The sequence below is a fragment of the Triticum dicoccoides genome, chromosome 1A (assembly GCF_002162155.2).
Source record: "Triticum dicoccoides isolate Atlit2015 ecotype Zavitan chromosome 1A, WEW_v2.0, whole genome shotgun sequence".
Taxonomy (NCBI): Eukaryota; Viridiplantae; Streptophyta; class Magnoliopsida; order Poales; family Poaceae; genus Triticum; species Triticum dicoccoides.
The window spans coordinates 76,691,733-76,708,484 of NC_041380.1; the positions used below are offsets into that span (position 1 = coordinate 76,691,733).

At 44.5% G+C, this 16,752-nt stretch overlaps 1 protein-coding gene across 1 annotated transcript; it reads left to right on the forward strand.

Annotated features, from left to right (window-relative positions):
• Nucleotides 1-7,918: 7,918 nt before the first annotated feature.
• On the forward strand, nt 7,919-14,492 carry LOC119364143 (ABC transporter B family member 21-like). Its single transcript, XM_037629566.1, has 10 exons — nt 7,919-8,879; nt 8,979-9,376; nt 9,458-9,696; nt 10,549-11,074; nt 11,236-11,509; nt 11,620-12,482; nt 12,617-12,883; nt 13,100-13,363; nt 13,471-13,764; nt 13,907-14,492. The coding sequence occupies exons 1-10, from the start codon at nt 8,534-8,536 to the stop codon at nt 14,264-14,266; spliced, it is 3,831 nt and encodes a 1,276-aa protein (XP_037485463.1). The 5' UTR covers nt 7,919-8,533; the 3' UTR covers nt 14,267-14,492.
• The last annotated feature ends 2,260 nt before the right edge of the window (nt 14,493-16,752 follow it).

The following is a 16,752-nucleotide window of genomic DNA, read 5'->3' on the forward strand; positions in this document are numbered from 1 at the left end:
CACATTTTTAAGTGTAACTTTGTGGTTCACAAATTCTTTTTATTTCACTGGAAAAAAATTAAAATGTTTTAAAAGCTTATCTATCTCTATATTATTCATGAGTGTATTGTTCAACACAAGGCTGTTTGTATGTCGCAATCTTATGGAATTTCAACCATAATCAAATAGTTTTACAACCGATGATTCATGTACGGATCTTAGTAATGAGCATATGTTACCGCAGCAACGCGCGGGGTATTATCTAGTTTCTTAAACACGTGAGGAACATGATATTTTTGAAAACAAATAGTATATACTTTTATGCTGAACATTTTTAAACACATGATGAATATATTTTTAACACACAATGAACATTTCTTCATATGTTTTAAAAGATGGCGACTATTTTTCTAGAATATAGGATGATTTTTTTTTTGTAAATGAACATCAAAGAATTTGTTCCCAAAATTAGTAAAATATAAATAGTTTTTTCGTTGTTTAGAATGTTTCTAGAAAATAGAAAGAGAAAGAGAAAACATAAATATGAAAAGAAAATCGAAAGAGGATAAAAACCATGCGTTGGTAGTCTGGTCCGTGGTAGACGCGCGGGGCGCTCTGGGCCTGGTCCATTTAGGCGCTCTTGAAGGCGATGCCACAGTCTGGATTGCTATAAGCGATGTATAGCAGTGTGGCATGATGGCTTAATAAGAATGATAGACTGCTCGTATCAATAAGAAATTTCTTCTTTTTTAGGAGGTCAATAATTTGAGGATGGGTGAACCACTGAGAAGTTGATTCCGGATGCGCCCGAGTGAGCACAAAGGACGTAGAAAAAACTAGTGTTGATCTGCGGGGCTACTCTAGATCTCGCCAGGCGTAACTATCGGGAACCGATGGCTATGGCTAGGGCGTTACAAGCAACACAATTTTTCTTTCCACATTTGCTTAGCTCATGTCACTGAATCGTTGTGTACCCCATGCGCTCTAATGATTTGGAAGCCACACTTTAGGGAACCTTTGCGGGAGGCCAGCTCGCACACCCTTACCGACGACCATGCTTGCGACACCCGATCCGCACGCGTAATGAATATGTGTCGCTCATTGCACCCTTTGAGGATAGAGTTCACCCACCATCGTCCCGCCTTGGGCTGTTTCATTAGGGCACCGAAGAGCTCGATCATGAGCTATGTGGTACAATATTGGGAAGGTTTCAGACCTTTCATATTTTTTTTCTTCTGTCTTTTCTCATAGGTTTTCTCGTTTCCTTTTTTGTTTTTTGTTTTCCCTTTTCTTTTTTTTCCTTTTTATTTTTCTTACTTCATGAAATTTGAATTCACAAAAACTTTTTAAACTTCACGAACACTTTTTGAATTTGCAAATATTTTCAACTACATGAGCATTTTTAGAATTTGCGATTTGTTTTTTAAATTTATGAACATTGTTTTTCAATTCATAGACATGTTGGAAAGTTTTCGAATAAACTTTGCAAACAATTTAGAAAAATTCAAATACATTCGTAATTCATTAACATTTTTTGAATTCATGAATATTATTTTATCAAATTTAGAAAAAAAAATGAAATTCACAAACATTTTCGAAATTTGCGAAAATATTTCAACTTCACAAAAAAATCCAAATTGCAAACATATTTATGTTAACGAATACTTTTGAATTCATTAGTATTATTTATGAAATGTTAAACAATTTATGAATTCACAAACAATATTCCAAATTCACAGACATTTTTTCTGAATTTCCAAATATATTTTGAATTCATGAATATTTCTTTTCAAATTCTCGAATCCTTTTAAAACTGTTATGTTAACATTTTTACTTTTGCAAACATTTAAAATTCTCGTTTTTAACCCAAAATACTAATATTTTTGAAAAAAGGTGAAAAGGTTATTTTAGTGCACACATACACTCCCTGTTATTAAACAGATTGCACTTCTTTTAACAAAACGAAGCGAACTGGAGGGACGCCCATTCAACCGGCATGAGCGACACCCATGCTCGTGTTTCGCTACAGGGGATACATAGCAGCGCCCGGCCGCACCATAACAAATATGGTTACTCCTCTCCATAGCTTTCGCATAGTTGATCATGAAGTGATCAACTTCATGACTTCATGATCAGTTCCTGAAGTACCACTCAAAAATAAAGGTTGATGTGAAGTCGGAACGCAGCCATGGCACACCAGGGACGGACTTCTCAAGGTTGTTGATCAGAAGAAACTCCAGTAGCAGCCACTAAGCTAAACCACACCTTGAATGATTGGTCTCCATTGACGCCCGGTCGTCCACGGCTCGTTGGTGGTGCTGCAGCCACTGGTACAAAACAGAGTTTTTTGTGTTCTTTTGGTTTTACGTTTATTTTGTATTCCTTATTTTTTACATTTTTTTTCATCTTAATTGTTTTCATACATGTTTCCAAATAATATTCAAAAAAATATACAGCACTTTTGAAAGTTATATGGTATTCATTATCCATATGAGAAGACTTTCTTTTGATAACATGAATAATTTATAAATACATGTTGGATATCTTTCCAATAAATGTGAGAAACAAATTAATATTACACAGACACATTTTTCAATATTAAGAAAAAAATTAAATACACATTGAACATTTAGACACGAAAAACATTGTCTCAACACACGCTCAATATTTTCTAAAGACATAGCGAACAAATATCTTAAACCCGTGAGGAACATGAACATTTTGAAAACAAATACTCCATGCGTCCCAAAATAAGTGACTCGAGTTTGTACTAACTTTGTACTAAAGGTATCACAAAGTTGAGTCACTTATTTTAGGACGGAGGGAGTAGTAAATAGTTTTACGCTGAACATTTTTAAGCACATGATGAATAGTTTTTAAACACACAATGAACATTTCTTCACACATTTTAAAAGATGATGACTATTTTTCTAGAATATAGGATGATTTTTTTTGTAAATGAACATCAAAGAATTTGTTGCCAAAAATAGTAAAATATGAATAGGTTTTACAAATATTGTTTAGAATGTTTCTAGAAAATAAAAAGAAAAAGAGAAAACAAAAATATGAAAATAAAATCAAAAGAGGACAAAAACTGTGCGTTGGTAATCTGGCATGTGGTAGACGCACGAGGCGCTTTGCGCCTGGTCCATTTAGGCGCGCTTGCAGACGATGCCACAGTCTGGAATGCTATAAGCGATGTATAACAGTGTAGCATGCTGGCTTAATAAGAATGATAGACTGCTCATATTAATAAGATATTTCCTTTTTTAGAAGCCCGGTAATTTGAGGATGGGTGACCCACCGAGAAGTTGATTCTGGATGTGCACAAGTGAACACAGAGGTCATAGAAAAAACTAGTGTTTATCTGCAGGGCCACTCTAGATCTTGTCGGGCGTAATTGTCGGGAACCAGTGGCTATGGCTAGGGCGTTACAAGCAACAAAAATTTTCTTTCCACATTTGCTTAGCCCATGTTCCTGAATTTGTTGTGTACCCCATGCACTTTAACGATTTGGAAGCCACACTTTAGAGACCCTTTGCGGAAGGTCAACTCGCACACCCTTACTGACGACCATGCTTATGACATCTGATCTGCACGTGTAATGAATATGTGCCGCTCATTGCACCCTTTGAGGATAGAGCTCCCCCACTACCATCACGCCTTCGGCTGGTCCATTAGGGCACCGAAGAGCTCGATCACGAGCTATGCAGTATGGTCTTGGGAAGGTTTCAGACCTTTCGTATGTTTTCTTCTTCTGTTTTTCCTCATAGGTTTTCTTGTTTCCTTTTTTCCTGTTTTCCTTTCTTTTCCCCTTTTTTATTTTTTTAATTCATGAAATTTGAATTCACAATCCTTTTTTAAACTTCACGAACATTTTTGAATTTGCAAATATTTTTTCGACTACACGAACATTTTTAGAATTTCCAACTTATTTTTCAAATTCATGAACATTTTTTTAATTCACACACATGTTGGAAAGTTTTTGAATAAACTTGGGAAACATTTTTCAAATTTTCAAATATATTTTTAGTTTATTAACATTATTTTATCAGATTCTAAAAAATGTATTCACAAACATTCTCGAAAGTTTGCGGAAAAAATTCAACTTCACAAACATTTTCCATATTTGCGAACATATTTTAATGAATGAATATTTTTGAATTGTGAATATTATTTATAAAATTTTAAATATTCTATGAAGTCACAAACAATATTCCAAATCCACAGACATTTTTCTGAATTCCCAAATATATTTTGAATGCATGAACATTATTTTCAAATTCATAATTACTTTTCAAATTGTTAACATTTTTAATTTTGTAAACATTTTAAAATTCTCCTTTTAACCCAAAATACTAATATTTTTGAAAAAAGGTAAACAATTTATTTTAGTGCACACATACACTCCCTGTTTATTACACTTTTTTTTAACAAAACGGACCGAGCTGGAGCGACGCCCATTCGACCGGCATGAGCGACACCCATGCTCGTGTTTCGCTACAGGGGATACATAGCAGCGCCCGGCCGCACCATAACAAATATGGTTACTCCTCTCCATAGCTTTCGCAAAGTTGATCATGAAGTGATCAACCCCATGACTTCATGATCAGTTCCTGAAGCACCACTCAAAAATAAAAGTTGATCATGAAGTTGATGTGAAGTCGGAACGCAGCCATGGCACACCACGGACGGACTTCTCAAGGTTGTTGATCAGAAGAAACTCCAGTAGCAGCCACTAAGCTAAACCACACCTTCAATGATTGGTCTCCACTGACGCCCGGTCGTCCACGGCTCATTGGTGGTGCTGTGGAGTCGACGAGGAGAGACGCACCAAAACCCACAAGCTTTTGGCGGCGCCGAACCATTGTCTATTTACATGTACGAGTACACGTGAATCATATTCATATGCGTGTTTAACTAATTTTCATCAACAACCTAAGAATGATTTCACCCGAATATAAAAATAAAATAAGAACCAATGATTCAACTCCTCCAATGCATACCAGCTCTCATCACCATGGCATATATGCCTAGATGCATGCTTTAGGAATCCATTCGTAGGATCATTGGGATTTTAGTTGGCTAATAATCCATCTCTGGAGCAGCTGTGATCCAGAGTGACCACTGATTAGTTTGAGGCATGGCCCCATGCAGTTTTTTGAGCATGCTCGAATAATTGCGAAGCAGAAAGAGGCCGGCATCGTCTCACCTTTTCCATCCTCAACAATTCTGGGGAAAAAGAATCAGGGACAAACAAAACCCGCCAGAGTGGTTGCACTAGTAGCTCTATCTCGTCCTAACTCCACCCCCTCGCACGCCCTCAAAATGAGGGAATGGGAAAAGAGAGGAGAGGAAATGACTAGCCATAACCATGCTACTAGCCCATATGCTTCATCATGCACTAATAAAAAATTGAAGTACTTGTCGAATCACATCATTCATTGGGCATCTAAGCAGATACTGTAGAGAGAATTTTTCTCTTTATCTATGTTGATAAAGAAGTATTGGTCTCGCCATGGGAACCCATTTCCTGATGATCACAAACACCAGTTCTCTGGATGATCTACAAATGACGCAAACGCTTACTTCATTGAACGGCCGACGCGCCAACAGTACATCCACTGTTCAATGAAGAAAGTGAGCCGCAGCTACTCGTAGCAGCTAGTATAGGGTGGTTGGACCAAGGACGGCGCAGTAATTGATTGCTAGCAGTACTGTTTTTTTCTACTTCATGCACAAAAGTTTTTTGTTTTTTTTTGCGGGAAACCACACACACAAAAAAGAGAGTTGTTGCACATAAACTAACTAATTATTCTTTATACCATTATTAAGCAACCTGGTTGTGCTCATTATTTCAGGCTTTCAGCCGGCTGTGTTCTTCACTAGAATCATACAATCTCCGTGTTTCTGTTTCGTTAAGAAACCACTAATTCCTTTTACAGTTATTATGCATCCACGGTAACCACACGCTGCAAGTACCAGCGAATTGACACCCTTGGCAGCTAGCTAGCCTCAAGGATTATAACACAAAAATGACCGGAAACGATGGCGTGAACAGTCGCCACCATGCGGATAAACATCTCATCCCGAGCCGGTCGACAGGCACGTCTATGAGCACCACACCAACTCCCGGGAAAAGTCAGGAACGAAACCGAAACGTCGCACGCCCAGAAAAAAGAGAGTACCTAGAACTCATCTAGATGAGATATAATTTGGTCTCATTCGCTTGGAAAACAAGAACATATAACATCCACGTCAGCACACATGCATCTTATAGCATCACATCCAATGGCTATAAAAGATGAATGAGACCAAATTATATCTCATCTAGATGAGTTCTAGCAAAACTGCAGAAAAAAGGCAAAGACTGTTAGGCAACTACCACCAGTCCACCACATCGCCCATGAGAAAAGCGAGACTGTTAGGCGACTCATCACCACGTCCACGTTACCGTCTTATCTTTACCACACTCCCAATCTTTTTCAATCAAAATCCTAAACGGCCCGTGAGTTGAATTCCCAACAGCCCACATGCCTGGAGCAGTGCGCCTTGTCCTCGCGCCCTCACCCACTTTCGGCTCATCTTATGTGAGGAGGCACCCAGCAGGAGCGGATCCGCGGAAGGCTTCCGCACCACATGCGCCAACTTGTTCGTGAAAAGCTCGAGGCGGCTTTAAAAGGTGGGCGATATGCTTGATATCTTAATAACGTGCTAATGAGAGCACTCCATGCAAAAGCAGAACCACTACCTGTACTAGGCAAGTATAAGGAACCTCGCCTTGCTAGCTGTGTTAGCTAGAGTATAGTACGTGCTTAATCAAAGTGGGAGGGGCATGATGATGCATCTAATCATGGAAATCGTGCTGCTTTGGCTAGTGTGGAAAATGGGGCCAGTGATGTTTTATAACACTCTAACGTGATAATAACACTCGCGCTGATCCATATTAACAGTCGCTGCTTTAGAAAACACGCCAAAGCGTAGTAGTACCATATATTTATAGAAAATAGAATGAATTTACAAGAAACTTACAAGCGATGGCCACATTAAGTGCAGGTCAACACACCCGCCTAAAGCTAACTACTCACAAGACATTTGGGTATGATCTCCACCTGCTCCTTGACCGTGGTTGCTGCCCTAGATTTCCAAACACTCTGGCATTCCTTTGCTTCCCTACCCGATACATATCGTGTTTTCACGGTACCTGCTTCGGGCGGAAAAAACAAGCTCGTCTAGTAAACCGGCGGTTATTTTTCGGATGCGGGATCTACTAGAGATGCTCTGACGAGGATACCGAGCGAATCAACCCCTCATCCGTCCCTGTTCGTGATGTTTATCCTTGCACTCATCCACCAACCTCGAAAGACACCGGGCGATAGAGCCGCAGGAGCCGAACTTTGCTACCACTGTGGTTAGTCAAAACGAGGGAGAGAGGCCTGCGAATCGAATGACGCACCACCAAATCACGAAAGCAGGGCGAGCACGTACCGGTTTGACTGGCGTGGAAAATCAAATTGGGGCGGCCGGACGGGACAGTGGTCTACTAGTGCTTGACCCGGAAGCAAGGGATCCTCCATATAAAATCAAAGCAGCGCTCGCTCTCGAGAGTCTCCACCCATCATCATCACCTCGCGTGCTGCCGCTCAGCTCAGACAGTGACGCGGAACGTCTCGATAGCATAACAAAATGCTGAATTGGTCACTCCTCGCTAGCACGCAACCGCAACCACTCGCCGCCGCAGCGTACCGCCACTCGTACCGTCGTACATGTCTATCTCTTGCTCTCGTATATACGCATATACACTCATTCTTGTCTGAAAGCATCCCGAAAGATTGAACCGGCATATCATCTTAAGCTTGACAAAATCGTCGCAGACACCTTTGTTGTCGAAGCGAATATCTGCTCCCATTCTCCTAACCATCCAACCACCGCGTCTTCTGCGCTCTGTGATTTGCCACGCATTGATAACCTCAGCCAACTTCGCGGACAAAAAATATGATATCCTCATCTACTCATCCCGCAGTAGTAATGCGGTCACCAGTCGGGTGCAGTCCACTCCAGTCTCCACCACAGGCGCCAGCGCCACTACAATAGTGGTAGTAAATTCGTCGCAACTTGCGCATCTGCCTGCGTACTCCCGCCGAGCCGAGCCGAGCTGCATCGCCGCCATTATTCATACCTACCTTTCACACAGCTTCGTGCTGGCCGCGGATCCTTTGGCTTCGGTGCTGGTGTGTGTGTGTGACCCCTGTCGGCAGGCAGCCATGGGGAAAGCTGCCATTTGGCGGTGCTTTTGGACCTGAGCTTCTTGTTCCTTTCGACGCGCCGCTCCTCCTTTGGCTCCCATGACCCGTTCCTCCTGCTCCACTCTTCTGATCTGCGCACTGATTGATGCCGGCCTCAGGGGAGGAGCGCCAATGGTAGCTAGGGAGGAGAGATCGGGCGGCGGGGAGCTCTGATCTGATCTGCTGCGGCGCGTGGTAGTAAGTAGATGGTGGTGCGCCGGAGGCACGCCGTGCTTTGCTGTTTTTGCCGCGAATCTTGAAGGCGAGCCATGTCGGAGTCGAGCAGGGCGTTCAATGTGGACGGCGCCGGGCAGCCGGCAGACGGGGCGCGGGGAGGAGGGAAGCGGCGCCCGGGCGCGGGCGGCGGCGGGAGCGTGCCGTTCCACAGGCTGTTCGCGTTCGCGGACGGCGCCGACGCGGCGCTCATGCTGGTCGGCGCCGTCGGCGCGGTGGCCAACGGTGCCGCGCTGCCGCTCATGACGGTTCTGTTTGGCGGCCTCGTCGACGCCTTCGGCGGCGCGGCCGGCGGCAGCGGCGACGTCCTGGCCCGCGTCTCCCAGGTCTCCCTCGAGTTCGTCTACCTCGCCATCGCCTCCGCCGTCGCCTCCTTCGCCCGTAAGTGCCTCCGGCCACTCTATCACTCAGCTTCCAGACGCTGCCATGCAACCCGTCAAAGTTTAATAATTTCTCTGTGTCTGTGACCGATGAACTCAGAGGTGACCTGCTGGATGATCACCGGCGAGCGGCAGGCGGCGCGGATACGGAACATGTACCTGAGGACCATACTCCGGCAGGAGATTGCCTTCTTCGACATGTACACCAGCACCGGCGAGGTGGTCGGGCGCATGTCCGGCGACACGGTGCTCATCCAGGACGCCATGGGGGAAAAGGTCGGCAAGTTCATCCAGCTGATGGTGACGTTCTTTGGAGGCTTCGCCGTGGCCTTCGCGCAGGGCTGGCTCCTCACCCTCGTCATGGTGGCCACCATCCCGCCGCTCGTCCTCTCCGGCGCGGTCATGTCCAATGTCGTTGCCAGGATGGCGTCGCTTGGGCAGGCCGCCTACGCCGAAGCCGCGGTCGTCGTCGAGCAGACCGTCGGCTCCATCAGAACAGTAAGGTTCCACACTACAATTCAGAGCATTGCATTTTTTTTGCAACAATGACAAGAATGTGTGGAACACAAATCACCACAGGTTGCATCTTTCACCGGGGAGAAGAAAGCGGTGGAGAAGTACAACAAGTCGCTTAAGTGCGCTTACAGTTCCGGTGTCCGGGAAGGCCTAGTCGCTGCCATCGGCATGGGCACCGTCATGATGCTCCTGTTCTGCGGCTACTCCCTGGGGGTATGGTATGGAGCCAAGCTGATCCTAGAGAAGGGATACACCGGCGCCCAGGTCATGAATGTCATCTTCGCGGTGCTTACCGGCTCGCTGTAAGTTCGTGATCTCCGCGCCTTTAATTCAGCTGCAGCAATCTCAGTTTCATGATTGACAGTTACTCTATCAGGAAAGAGAAGGAATGTTTAGGTTTAGCAACCTTCAATGGTTGCCGTTTCATTTAGACCTGATAAGGCAATCTTAGCCGTCCATTTTGGATTTCGTGCTGATTTTTGGCAAGTGTTTGACAAGGATAAGAAACATTGGATTTCGTGCGCAAACTGCTAACCCAACTATTTGTGTAGGGTCTTATTTAGTTGGCAGCAGCTAACCAAGCGCATATCAAAGTCATTGCTGTCTTAACTATCATGAAAGAGAAGGAATGTTTAACAACCTTCAAAAGGTTGCTGTTTCATTTAGGGGGGCCTGATAGGGCAATCTTAGCCATCTATTTTTGGATTTTGTGCTGATTTTGGCAAGTGTTCGACAGTGATACGCAACATAGGGTTTCATGTGCAAACTGCTAACCCAACTATGCGTGTAGGGTCTTATTTAGTTGGCAGCAGCTAACCAAGTCCATATCCAAGTCATTGCTGACTTAACTTCACACCAATCATAGCCAGTCAGCGTAGCACGAAACAAACATTTGATAAATTTTTATGTGTTTTTGCAATCATGTTCCCACCAACTCTTTCATTGTTTTATGGAAGACCAACTATTCTTTGACTTCATCAGCTTCTCCCTGAAAAGAATTACTCGTTAGATAAATTTCAGTAAGTATTACTGAATCGTCTACGACTACTATATTTTTGTACCACCGACCAATTTTCCCTGCTCATATATCTACTTTTTGTTAAACTGGAACCCGTTAGTTTGAGAAGCTGAGACTTTTCTGTTTTGTTTATCAGAGCTCTAGGACAGGCATCACCAAGCATGAAAGCATTCGCAGGAGGACAGGCCGCAGCATACAAGATGTTTGAAACAATCAACAGGGAGCCCGAAATCGATGCATACAGCACAGAGGGTAGGATGCTAGATGACATTCAGGGGGATATCGAGTTCAGAGATGTTCACTTCTCCTACCCAACAAGGCCCAATGAGCAAATATTCAGAGGTTTCTCCCTTGCCATACAGAGCGCCAAAACCGTTGCATTGGTTGGCCAGAGTGGGAGTGGAAAATCAACAGTTATCAGCTTGATCGAACGGTTTTATGATCCTCAGCTCGGAGAAGTTCTAATAGATGGAGTGAATATCAAGGAGTTGCAGTTAAAGTGGATCAGAAGTAAAATTGGCTTAGTGAGCCAGGAGCCGGCCCTGTTTGCTGCTAGCATAAGAGATAACATAGCTTATGGTAAGGACAATGCGACAGATCAGGAAATCAGAGCTGCGGCTGAGCTTGCTAACGCCTCCAAATTCATTGATAAATTACCCCAGGTTAGAAGACCGACAAACCTTTGAATTTGCATTACTGGTAATTAGTTCTAAATAGATGAAGCAAGACTAAGGACCTAGACAATTCTATATACTGAAAGAAAAAGATGTTTAAACAATTCCGCCTCATATATTGAATCTCTGATGTTTGTGACATTCCTTAGGGTTTCGCTACTTCGGTTGGTGAACATGGAACACAACTATCTGGTGGGCAAAAGCAAAGAATCGCCATTGCCAGAGCGATTCTCAAAGATCCAAGAATCCTGCTATTGGATGAAGCGACAAGCGCTTTGGACACCGAGTCTGAAAGGATTGTGCAGGAGGCTCTTGATAGGGTCATGACAAATCGGACCACTGTCATAGTTGCACACCGTTTGACGACTGTAAGGAATGCCGATACAATTGCTGTCATCTGCCGAGGATCAATAGTTGAAAAAGGTATAATTCTGAAACATTGGTGTTTGTGATTCAAAATAGTCGTTTAGTACCTCTTACACATATTATATGTCAGCAAATGCTCAGTAGCTGAAACATTTGACAATCACCAGGTCCACACCATGACCTTTTGAGGGACCCAGAAGGAGCTTACAGCCAACTGATACGCTTACAGGAAACAAGTCATGCTTCTGAGGGCGCAAGCAATCAGAACAAGTCGGGTAGGAAGAGTGATACTGGGATTCGGTTAGGCAAACAGTCATTGGTAAATCAGTCAACTAGCCAAAGGTCATCTCGGGATAACAGTAGCCATCACTCATTCTCAGTGCCATTTGGCATACCTCATGAAATTGATGTTCAGGTTGGCTGCTCGAAGAACATAACTGATGAAATACAACAGGAAGTGCCCCTCAGTCGCCTGGCATCCCTTAACAAACCAGAGGTCCCAGTGCTTATACTTGGTTCTGTTGCTTCTGCTATCAGTGGAGTGATATTCCCGATCTTTGCAATACTTTTGTCGAACGTGATCAAAGCATTCTATGAGCCCCCAGAAATGCTAAAGAAGGATGCTGCGTTTTGGTCATCCATGTTCTTGATATTTGGTGCAGTGTACTTCGTGTCGCTCCCTGTCGGCTCATACTTTTTCTCGGTGGCTGGGTGCAAGCTCATCAGAAGAATCAGACTAATGACTTTTGAAAAGGTGGTCAATATGGAGATTGGATGGTTTGATGACCCACATAACTCAAGTGGCTCAATTGGGTCAAGGCTATCGTCAGACGCAGCAAAAGTTAGGGGGCTCGTGGGTGATACACTTCAACTGGTTGTGCAAAACTCTGCAACATTAGTTGCTGGCCTGGTAATTGCTTTCATATCAAACTGGGAGCTATCTCTTATCATTTTGGCGTTGATACCACTCATCGGCCTGAATGGATGGATCCAGATGAAATTTATCCAGGGATTCAGTGCAGATGCAAAGGTATATACCAGAAATCATAAAAATGCGGATTTATTTATTTCTCAATCTATTGTGCAATCTCTATGTTGATCAGAATTAGGTAGTTACAAATACTTCTGTTATGTTGGGTCACTGATTCTCAACTATGATTGTAGATGATGTACGAGGAGGCAAGTCAAGTGGCAAATGATGCAGTAAGTAGCATAAGGACAGTGGCCTCATTTTCAGCTGAAGAGAAGGTGATGGATTTGTACAACAAAAAGTGCGAAGGACCGCTACAAACAGGAATCAGGACAGGAATAATAAGTGGTATTGGTTTTGGAGTTTCCTTCTTTTTGCTGTTTGGAGTCTACGCAGCAAGCTTCTATGCTGGTGCTCGGCTTGTCGAGGATAAGAAGACAACATTTCCCAAAGTTTTCAGGGTATGTCATATGTTCATTATGAGATCTTTACATATTTCAGCATTCAATCATAAGCAAGCTCTTCCATTTCAATACACACAGATCAATCATACATTGCCACATAAATTCAAACCAGAAGGTGGCTAGTATCTTAACAACAGTTAGAATGCCGTGTCTGGTTAATTGTTACTTCGGAGTTGCTAAAGATTATTGTACCTTGGGCATGTTAAATTGCAGGTGTTTCTTGCTCTCACAATGGCAGCAATCGGGGTATCGCACACTAGCACCCTCACCTCAGATTCCTCCAGAGCAAGATCAGCCGTATCTTCTATATTCGCCATCGTGGACCGTAAATCGATGATTGACCCAAGCGATGACGCCGGGGTGAATTTAGAACCACTAAGGGGCGACATCGAGTTTCGGCACGTGAGGTTCAGATACCCGACCCGCCCGGATATCCAGATCTTCGAAGACCTGTGCTTGACAATCCAGTCAGGAAAGGTACCAGCCTCAACCCACAACCCAGATTTAATCTATCTCAGCTAACAACGCACAAGTTTGCCAAACTGAACCTAACTAACTATCTGCGCCGTGAACCTGTCTCTCAGACCGTCGCGCTTGTCGGGCAGAGCGGCAGCGGCAAATCGACAGCAATATCGCTGCTGCAGCGATTCTACGACCCTGACGCAGGCCACATACTTCTGGACGGGGTGGACATCCAGAAGTTCCAGGTGAGGTGGCTGAGGCAGCAGATGGGGCTGGTGAGCCAAGAGCCAGCCCTCTTCAACGACACGATCCGGGCAAACATCGCCTACGGGAAGGAAGGGGAGGCCACGGAATCGGACATCGTATCCGCCGCGCAACTGGCGAACGCCCACAAGTTCATCAGCTCACTCCAACAGGTGAGGACTCATTCTTTCATCCACAGATCGACATAGCTGCATTTCATGTTCATAATATCTCATCGTGGATTGGTCGATCATACCTGGATTTTTTTGAAATTTCTCGTCGTGGATTGATCGATGATACCTGAATTGTTTGCAGGGGTACGGCACGGTGGTCGGGGAGCGCGGCGCGCAGCTGTCGGGAGGGCAGAAGCAGCGGGTGGCGATCGCGCGGGCGGTGGCCAAGGACCCCAGGATCCTGCTGCTGGACGAGGCGACGAGCGCGCTGGACGCGGAGTCGGAGCGGGCGGTGCAGGACGCGCTGGACCGGGTGGCGGCGAGCCGGACGACGGTGGTGGTGGCGCACCGCCTGTCGACGGTGCGGGGCGCCGACGTGATCGCGGTGGTGAAGGACGGCGCGATCGTGGAGCGGGGCACGCACGAGGCCCTGATCGCCGTCAAGGGCGGCGCGTACGCGTCCCTCGTCGCCCTCCACTCCGCGGCGGCGCCGTCGTCGTAGCGCCGCTCCAAGAGGGGCGCTCGCGGAATTGTTGGGGGTGGCACGCCTGGTAATTATTACCACGTTCGGTTCAGGTGTCAGCTCGCTGTGAAAATGAAACCCTATCCGAAGACCTACGCACGAACGCTTTATATTTCTTTGTTAGAAAAGGAACAAAAAAGTTCTATATAGGAATAACAATACCCAAATATTATCTTCTATCAAAATAATCTTACTCTCTAAAATATCCAGTTCTCGCCACTGCTTGATCTAGGCATAGCAATAAGCTGTAAAAGAAAATTAACCGTGACATCTCTGATACAAAATCACGGTGTTGCCGAAACTTGCTCTCATTTCACCTTTTGAAGCTAAATAAACAAGGAAAAGTAATCTATTGTTTAAGATGGATACACATTAAGAAACAAACGCAGAAATAATGGAAGAAAAAGAGTAATGTTCATCTATCCACCTGCATAATTTTTCAATTTTGAGTTTGTTTTATCTCTAACATGACCAAACGATAAAACGTGGTATGGGCCACGTTTCACTCTGTGTGGCTGATCATCCTCTTGACTAGTTACTGATCATTGTCTTGGTAAGCTATTGCCTCACCAACTAGCTAATCGGACGCGAGCCTTTTGGACGGATTTCTCCTGGTGCTCCTTGACCTATGGGGTGGGGCCACCACGTGTAGTAGTTGCTGCAGCATTGGTTTTTTGTGTTATATTGTTGTAGTAGCATTGGTTATTACTCAAGTTACGAATAAATCAATCTATCTATGATAGCCACCACTGATTTAAGTAGAGGATGCACACCTAAAAATGACGGATGGAAGAAAACTTGCCCTTCTAGCTTCTTTTAGTTTTTTTGAGTTGAACTTCTTGCTTCTTTAATTAAGCGAGACTGTACAACGCTACGACAGCACCTACGTTGTGGGGTGCATTTGAAAGCTCATGCGAGCCGAGCCGATGCCATGCACATGTGTGCCATCGTTGTAGTCGAAGGGCACCGCCTAGCAGAGACACCCCAACAGGCGTGAGGACAACAACTTCCATGTTCATCTGACCAAGCAAGGCGAACCCTTGAATGTTGGCCGTCTGGCCAACAACACAGCACAAAAGGGGAAATTGTTGTACGGAATGAGGTGGTCCAGTGAGGAACACTCCTCGCTAACCCGGCTTCAGATGAGAAGTCAGACCCATACCAGGACATGGTCGAGCGAAGACCACACAAGCAAAGTACCACCTCTCCGTCGACATTGCCCACGCGAACCACTAGACAGAGTTGATACGTCTCCGTCGTATCTACTTTTTCAAACACTTTTGCCCTTGCTTTGGACTCTAACTTGCATGATTTGAATGGAACTAACCCGGACTGACGTTGTTTTCAGCAGAATTATCATGGTGTTATTTATGTGCAGAAATAAACGTTCTCGGAATGACCTGAAACTTCACGGAGCAACTTTTTGGAAAATATAAAAAATACCTGCAAAAGATGAAGGCCAGGGGGCCCACCACCTGTCCACGAGGGTGGGGGCGCGCCGCCTACCTCGTGGGCCCCCTGGAGCTCCTCCGACTCCAACTCCAACTCTATATATTATGTTTCGGGGAGAAAAAAATCAGAGAGAAGAATTCATCGCGTTTTACGATACGAAGCCGCCGCCAAGCCCTAAAACCTCTCGGGAGGGCTGATCTGGAGTCCGTTCGGGGCTCCGGAGAGGGGAATCCGTCGCCATCGTCATCATCAACTATCTTCCATCACCAATTTCATGATGCTCACCGCCGTGCGTGAGTAATTCCATCGTAGGCTTGCTGGACGGTGATGGGTTGGATGAGATTTATCATGTAATCGAGTTAGTTTTGTTAGGGTTTGATCCCTAGTATCCACTATGTTCTGAGATTGATGTTGCTATGACTTTGCTATGCTTAATGCTTGTCACTAGGGCCCGAGTGCCATGATTTCAGATCTGAACCTATTATGTTTTCATCAATATATGAGAGTTCTTGATCCTATCTTGCAAGTCTATAGTCACCTATTATGTGTTATGATCCGTTAACCCCGAAGTGACAATAATCGGGATACTTACCGGTGATGACCGTAGTTTGAGGAGTTCATGTATTCACTATGTGTTAATGCTTTGCTCCGGTACTCTATTAAAAGGAGGCCTTAATATCCTTTAGTTTCCATAAGGACCCCGCTGCCACGGGAGGGTAGGACACAAGATGTCATGCAAGTTCTTTTCCATAAGCACATATGACTATATTCGGAATACATGCCTACATTACATTGATGAACTGGAGCTAGTTCTGTGTCACCCTAGGTTATGACTGTTACATGATGAACCGCATTCGGCATAATTCTCCATCACCGATCCATTGCCTACGAGCTTTCCATATATTGTTCTTCGCTTATTTACTTTCCCATTGCTATTGCTATCATCACTACAAAATACCAAAAACATTACTTTTACTACAATTACCTTTTGCTACCATTACCACTACTATCAT

What these genes read in the sequence shown, in the direction of transcription:
- LOC119364143 (XM_037629566.1), top strand. Translation starts at nt 8,534, where the DNA reads ATGTCGGAGTCGAGCAGGGCGTTCAATGTGGACGGCGCCGGGCAGCCG. An exon ending in GCGGTGCTTACCGGCTCGCT is followed by an intron (nt 9,697 to 10,548) that starts GTAAGTTCGTGA and finishes TTTGTTTATCAG; the next exon opens with AGCTCTAGGACAGGCATCAC. An exon ending in AGGATCAATAGTTGAAAAAG is followed by an intron (nt 11,510 to 11,619) that starts GTATAATTCTGA and finishes GACAATCACCAG; the next exon opens with GTCCACACCATGACCTTTTG.